We start from the raw sequence: 17,500 nt of genomic DNA on the forward strand, positions 1-17,500 counted from the left end.
AAGATGCTCAGCCAATTTACTATTGATATTTTATAATCCAGTGTACCAAATATCCCATAATTTATGATATTTTATTTTTTAAAAATTGTTGAAATTTTTTTTTGTGTTAATTAGATCAATTTTAGTCAACGTTTACTTGATCAATGCTAACTTGATGGACAGTTTAGCCCAGATGATGTCATTTTTGCGTTTTTCAAGCACCTTGCACTTTAACTGAAATCTTGGAGGACATTGTTTGATGCCAAAGTAGTCAATAAACATATATAATTACACTGGTTTCAGATCCATTTTGTTTGTAACCCAGCCAGTTTCTTTGAATATAATAATCAATATAACAGTTAATTAGGATAATTAAATTTAGAAGTGGATAAATATATTAGGAAAGTTTTTTGTCCACTTACTTTGTCCGTGTTAATGTGTGTTAATTTTATAGGTGGACAACTATTCGAGAAAAATTTGTTTGAGCCATAATATTTTTACATCCGAATTACCCTCGGAAAGAAATCCACCAAAATAAACAATCAAATTCATCAAATTTTTGCCATAAAGAGAAAACTGACTCTGCAATTGATATCTTACTATAGTGAGACCCCATGACTGGTACAATTTCATTACAATGCTAAAATAGAGCTAAATTAGAGCTCTTTTTGATCTTATAATCAGAGATATTCAGTTATGTTTTTATTTAAAAATTTGATGTTACTTTTGGCTCCGGTTGCAATTAGTGGATCACTTTTGAGTGAAAGACGTTTGTATGCCGCCTGTGAAATGCATGTCTAACACTACATGCAGAATGATTTTGGCGAGAAACTTATGTTTGAAAAAAAGTAGATGAGCTCTATGACGGGCAGTAACGTCCAACAAATCCTAAAGGTTGGAACAAAGAAAACATTTTCAAAGAATTTTTTTAAAATTCAATTTTGGTTCAACTAGTGTAATGAATTTATCAAACTGTTACCGTCATTAGACAACGATTTTTCTAATCACAAAAACGACACTCCTTTATTGCCACTGTTCATATAGTTGCACATAATTTTCATCGCCAGCTTGATAAACTTGTAAGATAAGGACGAAACATATTTCGTAGTGTTAATTGGGCATTAACTTGTTATTTCAACGGTGAGTAATGCAACTGCTATTATAGCAGCAAGATTTGTTAAAGTTATGCAACTGTTGTAATCGCAACGAGAGCTAATTACAAGAACCATTACTCCCCGGTTTTTGTCGCACAGCCGAAGTTTTCAAACGGCTAGGTTTCGCTTTGATTTTTTTTCAACTTCTTGATGACGATAAAAACCGTGTGTTAAAATTCATTGTCATTGAACAATGAATTTTACGAAATTCTGAAGCAGTCGCAAAACTCTGCCAAAGATTTGGGATTACACTTTTTTTTTACCTCATCGCACTTTTTCCTCCACTGTTGCTACCTCAAAAGTGGCAAGAAAAGAAGACAGGAACAAGATATTCAAATCAACTCTTCAGTAAACAATTTTTCTAGTCAACTTTGGCTGCAACTACAACATTTCAGTCGCATAACTCACGTAATGTTTTGTTGAATAGATTTTTTCGCAAAGTTTTTCTCAACATTTTGCGCAGTTTTATCAAAAAAGACAGAAAAAAAGTTATAGGAAAAATTTTAAGGTAAAGGAGAGTATAGACACTGTTTTAGATTTCGGTAGAATAAAAAGGTATATCCTAAAGTGTTGATTATACGGAGTTAAATGGCGCAAAAATAGCGATCAAAGCGTACTTGATGGACAGTTTGATAAAAAGTTTGTCTTTTTTCAGTGTTATTGCGTTTTTATTTTATGTCACTTATTAAGTGTTAGAGGAATTCATAATTTTTTGAAAAATAATAAATCAGCGCTAAGAAAGGCAATAACTTTCAAAACTTCTTATTGGTTGGAGCAAAAAAATATTTTTAAAGAATTTTTAAAACTTGTACAAATTCAATTTTGGTTTATCTAGGGTGATCATTTTTTTCAAAAAACACTGTGATTAAACAAGGATTCTGTCACACTCTTTTATCGCCACCGTTCATTTAGTTTTCCATATTTTCATCGCAAGTATGATTATGATAAACTAATGACGTAACAGATTTTCTATTGCTCATTGGGCATTAACGTGTTATTTCAGCTGTAAAAAGTGTAATTGCAATTATCGCAGCAAGATTTGGTTAATTTTATGCACCTGTTGTGCGTTAATGTTCATAGTCAGTTATCATTGAATATTAGGAAGTTATGAAGCAATGGCAAAACTCTGATTTGGAAATAGAATATGTAATCCTACCACAATTTTCGGTACAACAACGCTATATGAAAAATGGCTAGAAGATTATGGTGGAATAGGATAATCAAATCAACGATTCTTTCCGTCAAGTTTTGTTGCAACTACAACGATTAGTTGCATGCCTCACGTAAAACTCTAGTTGAATAGGCAATTTGTTTCCGATAATTTTTCCTCACCAATCTATGTAATTTGGTTAAGATCGACACAAATGAGTTGCGGGACAAATTTTAACGTAAAGGAGATTATCGACAATGTTTTAGGTTTTCTTAGAACATATAGGTATTTCGTCGAAATTTTCTACAACGTGAGTTATCGCAGAGAGTTTTGGTTAAGATGAGTTAAATTAGAAATAAACGAAGTTAAGCTGCGTCTTCTTTACTATTTGTGCATTTTATTTTCACTCTAATATTCTGACTTGACATGTTTCATATACAGTTTAGTATATAAGTGAGGATCGTTTTTGCAAATAGAAAAGAAGGCCGTTTGAATTTTATCTGGTATTAAAATCAAACAATCTGAAGGTAAAAAAAACATTCGGACAATTTTTTTGTATCTTCCAATAAAGTAAAAATTTTGTAAAATTTTCTGCTTTTAAAAGTATCAAGCAATATGAAATCCCAACACATTAGCCGAAAACGTGATACATCATCCTGAGTGTTTGTCCTCACTAATATTTTCAATAAAAACTTCATAAAATTGTTGATAGTTTTATTTTCTGGACAGAAATTGACTCAAAATGATATTAAGAATGTCAGTCTGGGATGCTTTCAAGAGAAATCGAAAAATGACTCAAGAAAAAAAGGGGCTTACAGATAGTTTGATAGTTTTTACTTTTTCTTAAAATTGCATGAGCGAAAATTCATAAATCAGTTTACGAATTTTTTTAACGAGAAAAGTTTCTTTCACCCTCTCAGTGAGCGCGCTCGTATTTGAAATCTTGTTCCTTATTTGAAAGAGGAAATCAAACTTAAAACTTTTCCACCAAATTCGAGAAGAAAATTTAAATTATCTTTGAACTGACAACCTAACTATAAGTAGCTGAGTAAAGTTATAAAGAATTTGTAACCCAATAGATTTCAATGAAGCCGTTAAAAAACCTTCATTTTCCGTTCAAATGGTGCAGTTGAAACGAACTACCGGGACAAAATTGGTGTGTAATTTTAATAATTTAGCGGAGTCACTATTGCCATAAAAGTGTGTACACTTCATTGACTCATAAATCAGTCAGTTTCGTTCCCAAACTTCTATCTGTTAAAACATGTTTGTCTCAACCTTCACAAAACAACCTTCTCAACTGCTGCTCATAATACACTTTGTTCACGCTTAAGGATCAAATACGCACAAAGAGGTAACAAGAACCCTATTTAATTCAAGCTTTAATTTGTTTACATACCCAATGTTCCATTGACTAGACTAGTTGATATTTCGTAACTACACTTGAAACTTTTCCCGGAAAAGAAACAGGTTTATTCAGACGTCACAAAACATAATCTGATTGAAATTTTGGCTTTAAGGAGAATTAGTTTTCAACAACCAAAATGAGGAAAATCACTTAATCCATGAGCTGAGAAAATTTCCCCACGGGTAAAGAGGGGAGATTTACTGTTAGGAAAATGAAATATTGGGCAAATTTACCTCAACTCTGGCAGTAAACAAGGTCTGGATTTGGGCTATGTTATGTATTGGTGAGCCCGGAGTTTAAGTAAACAACGATAAAAATGACACTAGAATGTTCGATTAACTTATATCTAACCCTTATAATCCCCATTAATTGAGAATTGCTCTCTTTTGAGTTACTGTAAATAGCAGTCACTTCGAATCATGGCTGCTAAAAAATGGTAATAATTTGCTATAAAAAGAAGGGCGAGTTCTTTTGTCAACGATAACTCACCCTAGTAATGAGCACATTCAAATCTTGCAAGATTCTTGCAAAATGATTCAAACTTGCCACATTTTTTCAAGAATAATTTCAGATATGAATCTTCCTTAAAATATTAAAAGGCCGTTTATAGCTCTGGGAAGTGATTAAACACCCGATTGTTACTTTAAGGCCGATTTCATTACTCATAGATGTCATGGCCGAATTCAAAATCTTGCAAGAATCTTTCAAGATATTGCATTCCTAAAAAAAATTTAAAGCAGTTTTCTAGCGTGAAAACTACTGAAAGAGATAAAAACAGATTATAGGACATCTGCGACACCAGAGATAGTACATATGACCCTCAAAAAGTTGACTAATTTGGAAGTCAAATCTTGTAAGTGTCTTGCAAGAATCTTGCAAGAATCCTTCAAGATTTGAATTTTCAAAGCTCGATCAAAAAGGTAACTGATCAAAGGAAACAAGATACAAAATGTAATTCGAAAGAATAAAAGTAACTTCAGAAACTTGCCAGAGTCTTGCAAGAAAAATGGAAGAACTATGTAATCCCTTGCAATATTTTTTACATGATTTTTGCAGGATTTTCAATTTCTTTTATCAATCGGGCAGTTTCAACACGCTTATCTTGTAAGAGCTACGCAGAATAAATATTACAAGATATATCAAGATAACAAACTTAGCAAACATTTGCGAAAAAAAGACATTCTGTTGTCAAATAAAAAGTTTTTGAATCTTTTTACGGTCTGATTAGTGAGTCTCAAAATAACCATGAAAAAATTATATTTCCATTAATGCTAGCAATATAAAACACTACCATTTACCGCTTCATCCGTTTTTCTTCTCTCAAATATCGAATTATGATGTGCCTGAAGTTATCTCGACTTATAGAAAATTTTGATTCCAATAACTACTATTTCACATAAAAGGAAGGAAAGAGAACACGTTTAAACATTTTTTTTGGAAAATAGCTTTTTTGTCAAATGATGGGAAATTAATTTTTACCAAATTTGTGAGCTACATAATAGTTTTTTAGGTATAAGTGTCAATCTAATAGCATCCCATCTACTATTGCCAACCTATACACTCTCCAGAGGGATTAACTAACGTAATTTTTTTCAATTTACCCAATGTAAAATCAGATTATCAGTATTTGAACTGTGAGCATACCCATACCGAAATATAGGTGGACATGATAGAAATTTTTAGTTTGATAAATAGAAAATGTTAGTTGGCTAAGAACGCGGATAAAACAGTATTTTAGTTTTGTATTAGCGGAAAACGCTAATATGAAATTTGAACGAAGAGCATTACAGATTCTACTGTTGTTCAGAGGGCACCGAAAGACAATTGTTTTTCGTTTATTATCTGTGAAATATATTAATGAAAAAACTGTTTTAGTTTGGTTTTGAGAGCTGTGACACTGCTGAGCAGCATTTTGATTTTTAAAATCAACTTTGAAATCAACCATCGTGAGACAATTTTTTGATAATTTTTTTTGGTCAGAAAATTCTCTAAGCAATTTCTCCTGTAACTAGCAACTCTGCCTGTTCTGACAATTTATTACTGAAAAACAATTTAAATGAGGAAAAACGATTCATCGATTTTTGATTCTTAGTTTTTTGAAAATAACACAACCAATTTGTTCCAATTTGGCTAGTCTATGGTTCGAACAAATATTTTTAGCCATCCTAGAATTATTATAGCAAATCCGTAAATTTCCTATAGATTTCTGTAATGTGTAAAAACCAAATTGAGTGTTCATTTACTCGAATAATGATGAATGAGTGAATGAAATGCTATTGTGACGAGTCTTTGGTGCGCTAGTATTGCAAATTTTTCAGTTTTTTTGTTTTTCTCCGAGTCGAGTACGATAATACCATCAATTTTGCTTCATAAACTGTATTTTAAAAAAAAATTATCTGCGTATCTCATCCAATATCTCATGACGCAATTACAAATAATTTAGTCCTTCTAACTTCAAATTGATAAGAGTTGGAAGAACTCATTCCGCAGCTCTTAAAAACTATCATGAATTTTGAAAAAAAATCGATGCTAGCCAAACTTGTTTTCATGAACCGTCTTGCATTATCAAACAAGATAAACTTTTGCTATACTATATGACAGTTTTTTTCATTGTACGTCACGGAAACTCACTCTAAAAGTCTAATATTATTTTAATTTGCTTTACTTTGCCATTCATCTAACGCACATCTAATTTTCTTGTAACCAGTTTTGTCCCTAAATGAAATTTTTACCAAATGTCATATACTTAAAATTTGATAAATGAATTCAGATCAATTATTCCTCACCTCGACACAGCCAAGCAATAAAAATATTACGCAGCAAATTGGCAGATTCCCACGCAGTAATTAGTGTAGCCGATGCGGACGAAAACAGAAGCAAGAACTATTTTTCGGAAAATTTTTGGAAATATTCTGGATTTCAAAAACAATTGTTTGCTTTTCTGAGGTAACTGAGGTAATACACAGTATGTGGTAGTATCTTATAGAAAATAATGGACAGGAATTATTTGAATAGATTAAGTATTTTCAAAAATAATAACCGATTCATCTTGCATGTAAATTGAATAGCCCCAGAAATAGTTAAGAAGGATGGTTTCTTGTTAACTGAGACTACTTTCGCAGTCAGGGGTCTGGAAAAAGTTGTGTGAACAGTGTATGCGTCTGAGGGTGTGTGATTAAGGGTGGGGTGAGGTGGGTGGGTGAAATTATTACGGAGTAGCCAGAGGTCATTTGGCGACTGATGAAGATAATCAGTACCCGTGAACAAAACAGAGCACCCTAACCCACAGCTCAACCCTCCCCTGGACCGATAACTTTCCCCCTTTTATTCACTTTTTAGATCCCCTAACCCCCCCCCCCCCCCCCTCTCCGTTTCCCCCTCCTGTGCTCCATTCTCGGCGTGAAACAATACTTAAAAAAGAAGAGAGGATGAGTTGAACAAAGGAAGAAGTTAGCTGATGATGAGCTGAGAAAGAAGAGGAAAAAGAAAAGATAAATCAGTCACTAAAAGGATAAATCGTTGGCAGATACGTTGACGTCCCGTTGATTAAGTAAGTATACAATGACTTAAGCAACATTTTTCAAAGAATAATTAGAGCGACGGATAAAAATAGGTTAAAAAGAACAATGACTTGTTAATGCCAACAAGTAAAAAAGCGTTTCAATGGAGGAGAAACGCTGAACTTTCACCGAAGCGAGAGTGAATTATATATATGTTGATCACATGTTCATAGGCGTATAGCTCTTAAGTCTCAAGTTTACGACAATCGTTTGAAAAATAGTCCAACCAGTCCAACCACTCACAAATCAGCGTTATTTTATAGTATAGTTCAACCTCATTGCCGCCTAACTGGTATTTCTAAGTTTTTGGTATTAAAATGAACAGCAACATCAATTTATCTCCTCCAAAAATCTAATTCAACTCCAAGAAATTAAAATTGCTGGTTATTTGGGATCTTTTCAAAAGTTGCCTCCCTTTTCGCAAAAGGGGGGCTATTCGTGAAAATAATTTAAGCGAGCGATTTATTAACCAATCAGAGACGACTAATAACTTTCCACGTATGCGAAAACAATGTTATGATGATTAGAACAAAATACCCTATGCTATTTTCATTAGCCGAATTGGAATACAAAGTGAAAAGAAATTCAACTGGCGGGTTGGTTGGTGCGCTTTGCGCGCGTCGATCCGATCCGAGATTTCAGGGTTACATCCCACAGCGCTTGAGAGGCATGGCCGTCAACTAAACTATAGGCCAAGTAATATTGTGGTAAAGCATAGCACAGAAGGGGGATTCTCTACAAGGTACCTATTGAATTACAGAAAAGAACTTTGAAAATATCTTAGAGCTCAGAAACATATCTTATGTTAATAAACTAAGAAAAAAAACGAACTTACCAGATTGGTAACGACAACTACAGCTAAGATTTTAGAAAAAGAATGTGAATCAGTTTTGAACTGTAGGTTTGTCAGATCTAATATAGATATTTATCTACTAATATTGAATTGTAATTGCAACTTTGTGAACGATCTCAAGTGAACTAAATTTTTCCATGTATTTGTGAATTAACACTCGTTCACACGCCTCGAAATTGCCTGATTTTAAATACATTAACCTTTTAACAAATGTAAACTGAAAATAATATATACTTTTTTCAGTCTACATAAACGACAGATTTTTGTTAAAATCTTCACTCTTCTCCTCTCATTTGAATCTCCTAAAAATACCATCAAGCTTCAATCTCAAACTACCATGTATTTAATCCTGCTAACATGGTACGGCAATAGAGTTTTTGGTTGAGATAGTTTCGTCGGTGTTTGCAGTTTTTGCTCTTATAGATTGATGGGAGTTTCATGACCACAGACCTCGTCGAAACACTCAGAGACGCAGTTGAGCTACCTGACAGACCAGCACTGAGGGAAGGTTCCAGTGATGCGCAAACGCAAGAACACGACACACAGACTCAAGCTAGAGCTACAGCTGCACAAGAGAATGAGAGCCGCAAAAACCAGATTTGGTGCTACCTCGCGTGACACTACACCAGCCGTCTCATGTTCATTGAGCATGACTTTGTAAGCAGCAAGGATTTCTAGGATGGTCAGAAAGCCTGGCAATTTCCGCAGCAACGGTTAGGAAGCGACAAGAAAACCACAGTCAGAAGTCTGATGAGGCAGTTGGACAGATTAAAACTTCGAGAGGACAAAGCCATCCACCATTACTTCAACAGAGCGCAACAACTGGTCAACCGCTTGCATCAAGCTGGCGAGGAGTTTTCTGAGAAGTTGTTTAATGCAATAGTATCGATGATTTTTCAGAACGATACGAGCATGTTGTGGAGCAGGAGAGCTTCAATCCTGCATAGAACTTTGTGAAACTTAGGAAGCGTCTCACAGGCTTCGAAGAGAGCCGCAGACAAAAAGATGATGTGGAATAGGATCAGCACGTTGCCGTGTCACCAATACATGCTTTTCATCAGATTGGTATACACTCATCATTCAAAATACATCCTAGGAGGATTTTTTAGCCTAGTATTTCCAAAAACCCTAGATTGTATTTTGTATTTAACCTGGACATTTAACAGCTAATTTTTACAAAAATGACAACTATGTATGTAGTATATGCAAGGCTAAAAGCCATCTAGCAAGTGCAAATAAACATCAACAAAAAAGTCCTCAAAAAGTCTTAGCATCTAGTTTAAGCGCTGAAAGCTCATTTGAATTTTCAAAAATTGATTTAGTTGTAGATTCTGACAGCAATGATCAAAATGATGATGGATAAGAATTGGTTTAAAAATTATCAAAAACTAGAAACCACTGTTTACAATCCAGATGTAGGGAAAACAGAAATTGACGGAAAAGGAGATGTAGATGTGGAGGCAAGAGACAATAAAGGTGTGCTACATAAATTGACTTCTGGAAAAATCCTGCATGTACCAGAGTACAAAATAATTTTAATTTCAGTTTCACATTTATTTCACAATCAACACGAACTATTTCACACAAAAGCCAAGTCGTTTCTCAAAACTCAAAAACAAAGGAAACCTGAGACTTATAAGAAAAAGCAAATTGTTCTTCTTAACGTACAAAAAAAGGAAGACAAGCACCACCTTTTCGAACTTAAGTAGGGGCACGTGTCAAGCAAAATTTGGCACAAAAGATTTGGACATTTGGATTTTAGACATGTAGCAAATACACCAGATGAAGTATCAAAAGCTTCAAATTTTTGTTAAATCTCTGCTCTACGAAAAACCTCGAAAAATCCTGTTCCAAAACTTAGAGATAACAAAGCAACTCCAAAACTAGAAAGAGTTTACTTGGTCGTTATTGGACCAGTGAGTCCATCAAGTATAGGTGGCAACCGATATGCCATTATTTCATAGGTGAATTCAATGACTACGCAGTAGAAGAATTTAAGAAACAAAATAGCAAGCTTTGCACGCTTTCAAAAAGTCTGTTGCAAAATATGGCCAACCAATAAATTTGCGAACTGTTAATGGGGCAAAATACAAAAAGGCTGGTAAACACACAATTCCTGAAATACACGAGCCAAGTGCTCTTGCAGAATATTTTAATAGAACAGTAATAGAGGCTGCCTTCTAATATATTCAAAGTTGCGAAAATACTATTGGGTTTGATTTGTAAACACAGCATTTTATGCTAGAAATTTAGTTAGAGAAGATAAAACTACACAGTCGGCCTTCAAAGGTTTTTAGGTATAAAACCTAGAAGAGACTATCGAAAAATATTTTGTTTTGTAGCCCATTCAAATATCGTGTTGCCAGTAAAAGCTCAAAGTTTGAACCAAAAGCAAGGAAGAGCCTGTTCATTGGTTACTCTGATAACACAACAGCTTATTTGTTGCAAAACAAAAAAACTAGGCAATTTTTTACTTCTAGAAGCGTTGGGTTCAATAGAAATAATCTACAAGGTTTTTTAAAATGAAATCGAAGATATAGAAGACAGCTTTTTATATCTAGATTTAGATGAAGTAAGAGAAGAACTTCAGGATACAAGCAAATCAAGTGAGTTAAACTCAGAATTTGAAACAACTGAAAAAGAGTGTGTTCAGAAAAGTAAAAACAATACCGAAACCGAAGTTGAGCAGGAAATTAAGAAGAAAGACCAAGTCCAAGCCTCAAACCAACATTCAAATTTATTTATAGTTTATTTCTAAAGTCAAATTAAAAAAAAGAAAGAAAGCAATCAAAAATTTCAGTAACTGTCAAAAATTTACAACAGAAAAAACTAAAACCACCCTGAAGACCGCAATTGACAGGTTAATTAGATCAAATAGCTATCCCATCAGGAGACCAAAAGACCATACAACTTTGGTCAGAGTACGATGAACTGAAAACATTGAGAAAAGAAGCAGCACAAGATAGAGAACGTAAGCAAAGTGATGGTACTAGAACACCTCCGGAACGTTTTGGTGAAAGCTATTCTCTTGCTGTTCAAAACACAATAACAAAAAAGTTTTCATTGATCCAAAAAAGTTTTTAAAGTTTTCAAATTTGGAAAACGCTATTAATTTGGAACAAAAAGATAAATGGCTTGAAGCAATGAAAACAGAGATAGAAAGTTCAAATAAAAACTGAAATTTGAGACTTAGTTACAAAAGAAAGAGGACAAAATATCATTGCTGGCCGAAGGTTGTACAAAATGAAACAGGCTTCAAACGGATATATCGATGAGTTTAAAGCTCTTTATGTAGCAACAAGTTTTGGACAATTTGAGAGAATTGATTACTTTGTTGCATTTGCTCCCACAAGCAAACCTGAAACCTTTAAGCTTCTACTAGCTTTATCAGCTATTGAAAACTTTTATTAAAGCATATTGGATGAAAGGCAGCTCAATTGCATCTTAAAACAGACAAAGATGTATATGTAAACATAAAAAAACAATAGACGGACTGAAGCAAGCAGCCAAAAATTCGTATCAGAAGTTTTCAAGATTTCCCATTAAGCAAGATTTTGAGAGAAGTAAACACGATTACTGTCTTTTTCTAAAATACAAGGAAGATGAAAAGCCGTTAGTTCTAACCTGTGTTGATGACTTAGTCATTGCAGAAAATAGTCAAACAAAAATCATTAAATGGAAATGTTCACTCGAATCATAGTTTGAAAGGGATGACAGAACAGCTCTTGAATGCTTTCTTGGAATGCGAAATCTGAGAACACAAACAAAAACAACTTTACATCAAGAAAAAAACCGAAATTTTTTAGAACAGTTCAATATGCAAGACTGCAAACCAAATAAAACACAAACAGGAAAAACCTAACAGGTGAAGTGGCTCAAGAAGATTTAGAAAGAGAAAATTCACATGAGTTTAGAAGACTAGGATATTAACTACTTTACCTAGCTAAGCAAAGTAGACCAGATATCATGTGTATCATAAATGTCTTGTCATGCATCGTGAACATCCCAACTGCTGAGAATTTCAATGCCGGCAAGAACGTGTTGAGATACCTACAACATATTCAATATTTTGTACTGTTTTCCCCATCAACCAGCAACAGCACTCTAGTTAGCGAAACAAAAGCAGACTGGAGTGAAGACGTGTTTGATAGACGATCGACCACAGGATATCATTTCAATTTGGGAGACAGTGCGGGATCTGTGAGTTGGCAGGTGAAGAAGCAACCAACAGTGTCGCTCTCAACTTCTGAGGCAGATTACAAGGGTTTAGCTGCCGCGGTTCAACAAGCCATCTTCTTGCGTGATCTTCTCAAAGAACTGGTGTACGAACAGTGTGAGTCCGCAGCCATAGGATGGGACAACCAGAGTTGCATAAAGCTTGCAATCAACCCTGTTTTTCACAAACGATCCGAACACATCGACACAAATTATAATTTCATCCGCGAAAAAATGGATGACAACTCAATCAAATTGATCTACACGCCAACATATGAAATAGCAGCAGATCATTTGACAAAAACTTTGTACTAGAACACCTCCGGAACGTTTTGGTGAAAGCTACTCTCTTGCTGTTCAAAACACAATAACAAAAAAGTTTTCATTGATCCAAAAAAGTTTTTAAAGTTTTCAAATTTGGAAAACGCTATTAATTTGGAACAAAAAGATAAATGGCTTGAAGCAATGAAAACAGAGATAGAAAGTTCAAATAAAACTGAAATTTGAGACTTAGTTACAAAAGAAAGAGGACAAAATATCATTGCTGGCCGAAGGTTGTACAAAATGAAACAGGCTTCAAACGGATATATCGATGAGTTTAAAGCTCTTTATGTAGCAACATGTTTTGGACAATTTGAGAGAATTGATTACTCTGTTGCATTTGCTCCCACAAGCAAACCTGAAACCTTTAAGCTTCTACTAGCTTTATCAGCTATTGAAAACTTTTATTAAAGCATATTGTATGAAATGCAGCTCAATTGCATCCTAAAACAGACAAAGATGTATATGTAAACATAAAAAAACAATAGACGGACTGAAGCAAGCAGCCAAAAATTCGTATCAGAAGTTTTCAAGATTTCCAATTAAGCAAGATTTTGAGAGAAGTAAACACGATTACTGTCTTTTTCTAAAATACAAGGAAGATGAAAAGCCGTTAGTTCTAACCTGTGTTGATGACTTAGTCATTGCAGAAAATAGTCAAACAAAAATCATTAAATGGAAATGTTCACTCGAATCAAAGTTTGAAAGGGATGACAGAACAGCTCTTGAATGCTTTCTTGGAATGCGAAATCTGAGAACACAAACAAAAACAACTTTACATCAAAAAAAAAACCGAAATTTTTTAGAACAGTTCAATATGCAAGACTGCAAACCAAATAAAACACAAACAGGAAAAACCTAACAGGTGAAGTGGCTCAAGAAGATTTAGAAAGAGAAAATTCACATGAGTTTAGAAGACTAGGATATTAACTACTTTACCTAGCTAAGCAAAGTAGACCAGATATCATGTGTATCATAAATGTCTTGTCATGCATCGTGAACATCCCAACTGCTGAGAATTTCAATGCCGGCAAGAACGTGTTGAGATACCTACAACATATTCAATATTTTGTACTGTTTTCCCCATCAACCAGCAACAGCACTCTAGTTAGCGAAACAAAAGCAGACTGGAGTGAAGACGTGTTTGATAGACGATCGACCACAGGATATCATTTCAATTTGGGAGACAGTGCGGGATCTGTGAGTTGGCAGGTGAAGAAGCAACCAACAGTGTCGCTCTCAACTTCTGAGGCAGATTACAAGGGTTTAGCTGCCGCGGTTCAACAAGCCATCTTCTTGCGTGATCTTCTCAAAGAACTGGGGTACGAACAGTGTGAGTCCGCAGCCATAGGATGGGACAACCAGAGTTGCATAAAGCTTGCAATCAACCCTGTTTTTCACAAACGATCCGAACACATCGACACAAATTATAATTTCATCCGCGAAAAAATGGATGACAACTCAATCAAATTGATCTACACGCCAACATATGAAATAGCAGCAGATCATTCGACAAAAACTTTATCACAGCAGAAAGAAGAACAACATCGAGAATAACTATTGCGCGACTCTAGATTCTTCCCTAGCGGCAACAATCTGAGGGGGGTATTGAATCACAGAAAAGAACTTAGAAAATATCTTAGAGCTTAGAAACTTAACTTATCTGAACAAACTCAGAAATAAAACAAATTTACCAGACTTGTAATGAAAACCACAGCTAAGATTTTAAAAAATGAATACGAATTGTTTATACTGGTTAGAACAAAATAACCTATGCTATTTTCATTAGCCGAATCGGAATACAAAGTGAAAAAAATTTCCAACTGGCGGGTTGGTAGGTGCGCTCTGCGCGCGTCAATCCGATCCGCGATTTCCGGGTTACATCCCACAGCGCTTGAGAGGCAAGCCCCTGAACTAAACTATAGGCCAAGTAACATTGTGGTAAAGGAAAGCAAGAAGGGGGATTCTCTACAAGGTACCTATTTAATAACAGAAAAGAACTTCGAAAAAATCTTAGAGCTTAGAAACAAAACTTATGTTAATAAACTCAGAAATAAAACGAAATTACCAGCTTTGTAACGACAACTACAGCTAAGATTTTAGAAAAAGAATGTACTTCAGTTTTGAACTGTAGCTTTGTCAAAATCAAATATAGATATTTATCTACTAATATTGAATTGTAAATGCATCTTTGGGAACGATCTCAAGTGAGCTAAATTTTTCCATGTAACTGTGAAATGACACTCACTCACACGCCTCGCAATCGGCTTGTTTTTGATACATCAATCTTTTAACAAATGTAAACTGTAACTAATATATTTTTAATTCAGACAATATAAACGACTGATTTTTGTTAAAATCTCCACTCTTCTCTTCTTTTTTGAGTCTCCTAAATCTAATTTATCGTATTCCCTCGAACATCTTTTGAGATTAACCAGCTTCAATCTCAAACTTGCCAAAACTCGTCCTGCCTCATCGGCGATGTTGCGGTACCTTGTCCTTAGTCCTGCTAACAGTACCAAAAGGGGGCAATCCGTTATTTGGATAGAGTAATGCCCTGGTTTAGAGATAGATTTATGAAAAGTTCTGGTCACAAAATTGGGTACGGAAATCGTGGTCAGCGCATGAAAAAACTGATTGTTGAGGTTACTCCAGGTCTCCACCATGTAATCATAGTAGGGAAACTATCCGCCATTTCAATTTCATCAGTATTTTCTTATTATGTACCTCTTAACCTGAGTGATCCATTCATTGTTCACCTGACTGCTTTGTTCTGACTCCACTTATGGAGGAGGAAATAGATCGTCAAGTGAGTTTTTCTATAGGTCTACGCAGCAAAAAAAATACTAAAGCAAATAGAACGCAAAACGCAGTTCGTTTGTTGCTGTTGACTTCCACTTTTCTACCACGCTGTTAGTTGATCGATCAACAATTGGCAAAACTAAAACAGTCCTTGGAATCAACTGTTTGAATAAATTTAGTTCCATTCCTCCAAATCAGTGGTAGAAATGACAAAGCCACGCAAAACGTTTGCTTTACAAAATACAACATCAGGCCAGAAGAGCTTCTAGCACAGCGGGTAACTTGCTCCCTGAACCACCAGAAGAAGCAGCAGCTAAAAAAGAAGGATAAACACGAACTGTGATGGCAGGAGCCAAATGCGAACCTCATCGTAAGTCCCTTGAACAATGAGGAACGATATGCGGAGACAAACAATGAGACCAGATGTACCAGAAGGTACGAGCACTCAAACTCTTAAGCGCACAAACCGGAGGTCATCAAATCTACGCCCAACGATTTTTACCCGAAAACGACGAACCGCTCAGAACAGGAAACAACCTTTATCCGTTCAGGTAATATTGACTGCGACCGATACCTGTTATTACAGCGTTGGCAAAGGAAGGACAAGAACATGGAACAGTGCCATCTACAATTTAAGGAATTCACCGAATACTGTTCTAGTTATTTGAAGAATATATAATCCGAGACCTGTTAACCGCCAACATCAATAGATCACAAGATCCAGCGAAAAATATTAAATGGAACCCAAACTCCTACGCAAGCTTTAGAACACGCGACTACATTTAAAACGGGAGCGAGGAACCAACTATCTATTACAGCAGAAGAAATCTCAATGATATCAATACTCAGAAGTGACTCCTTTTGTTTCATTAACACGCAAAACAGGTGCAACAACCAACGTCAGCAACCAGCGGAATCTCGTACCAAGGGCCCCCATAAATTGAGGAAGCTGCAGTTGGAAGTGGACAGTGGAAAACCGAGGAAAGATTGTACAAACTGTAGTAGAAAAAAAAACGTTTTCGCCTGAGCCTGAATGTCCAAAACTCCAAGCATTGAAATTAAAAATCGATAAATTAACAGCATGGATGAAAAGTCAACAACAACAAGCGAACAGCTGTCAGATGTTAACATCGCACAATTTCGTCAAACGTTGGAGTAGTTCAGACGAAGACTACGTACTCAACATAATCACCGTTAGTCCAGGTGAACAGAACTCAAAGGTAGACCACAACGTAGAGCCGAAGTCTTTTATTCCTAAAATTCGGTAAGGGAGAATTCAAAGAAATGATGGACCCCCGAACCCTGGTAAATCTAGTAACAAACATAAATAAAATTATAGAGCAAAAAAATTGCAGGGCACCATAGCAGAGCAACAAAAAGGAAGAGTTCAGCAACTCCCCCCCCCATTCAATACTTTAGTATCCTATTTTGCAACATATTGTCGAACGGATAAGCAGATGACGAGTTGACCTCATAATGGTACCGGACTGCCATCGCCAGTTATTGGGAAGAGATTTATTCAACTGCCTCGTAATTAAACTCTTCCAGTAATTAACTTCACCTGTTGAATCTGATTACAGCGAATTAACAATGGGACTAGTTTAGCAAAAAGAGAAGTTCCTTTTAAGCGTACGCTTCCCTTCAGACACCAACTTTAAAAAGCGAAAAAAAAAACAATTCCACAATTTATTATGCCAAATTGGAAGTTCGAAGGATAATTTTTTGAAATCAAAACTAAGGGCCATTTCACGGCAATCCAGCAAAGGGCCGTACGCGTATCTGTACACATACAGACAGACGTGGAAACTAAACTAAACCAACTCATGAAAGAAGGGCACATGCAAAGTTTTGACAATTGCAGCAAAAAATATTTTACCATTAATTTATTACCCCAATTGTGAACATAGTTAGACGCAAAAAACCAGTTGAACTCGCCGTCGATCCAAAGAAACTCATTTTTTAAAAAAATAATAATACCAAATGCCCACAAGGGGTGTTTTTTGACCTATACTAGAAGATATGACATGCAATTAAACAATAGGTTCAGCGTTTTTCTTC

At 35.2% G+C, this 17,500-nt stretch overlaps 3 protein-coding genes across 5 annotated transcripts in view; 2 read left to right on the plus strand and 1 right to left on the minus strand.

Annotated features, from left to right (window-relative positions):
• Positions 1–17,500, minus strand: part of LOC142339497 (uncharacterized) — a 67,058-nt gene that overhangs the window by 40,298 nt on the left and 9,260 nt on the right. Inside the window, exon 1 of one of the 3 annotated variants that reach the window (XM_075389559.1) lies at positions 6,478–6,926. The exons of the other annotated variants lie outside the window; for them this stretch is intronic. The gene's annotated coding sequence lies outside the window, so the exon portion shown is untranslated. Of the gene's footprint in view, positions 1–6,477; positions 6,927–17,500 lie in introns of those variants that run through there. 3 annotated transcript variants of the gene reach the window in all.
• LOC142340426 (uncharacterized) lies at positions 12,071–12,634 on the plus strand. The gene has a single exon (XM_075391001.1). It carries the CDS (start codon positions 12,071–12,073, stop codon positions 12,632–12,634), a length of 564 nt encoding a protein of 187 aa, XP_075247116.1.
• Positions 13,607–14,197, plus strand: LOC142340427 (uncharacterized). The gene has a single exon (XM_075391002.1). It carries the CDS (start codon positions 13,607–13,609, stop codon positions 14,195–14,197), a length of 591 nt encoding a protein of 196 aa, XP_075247117.1.

Source organism: Convolutriloba macropyga, chromosome 5, assembly GCF_964194025.1.
Source record: "Convolutriloba macropyga chromosome 5, txConMacr16.3, whole genome shotgun sequence".
In the NCBI taxonomy this organism is placed as follows: Eukaryota; Metazoa; Xenacoelomorpha; order Acoela; family Convolutidae; genus Convolutriloba; species Convolutriloba macropyga.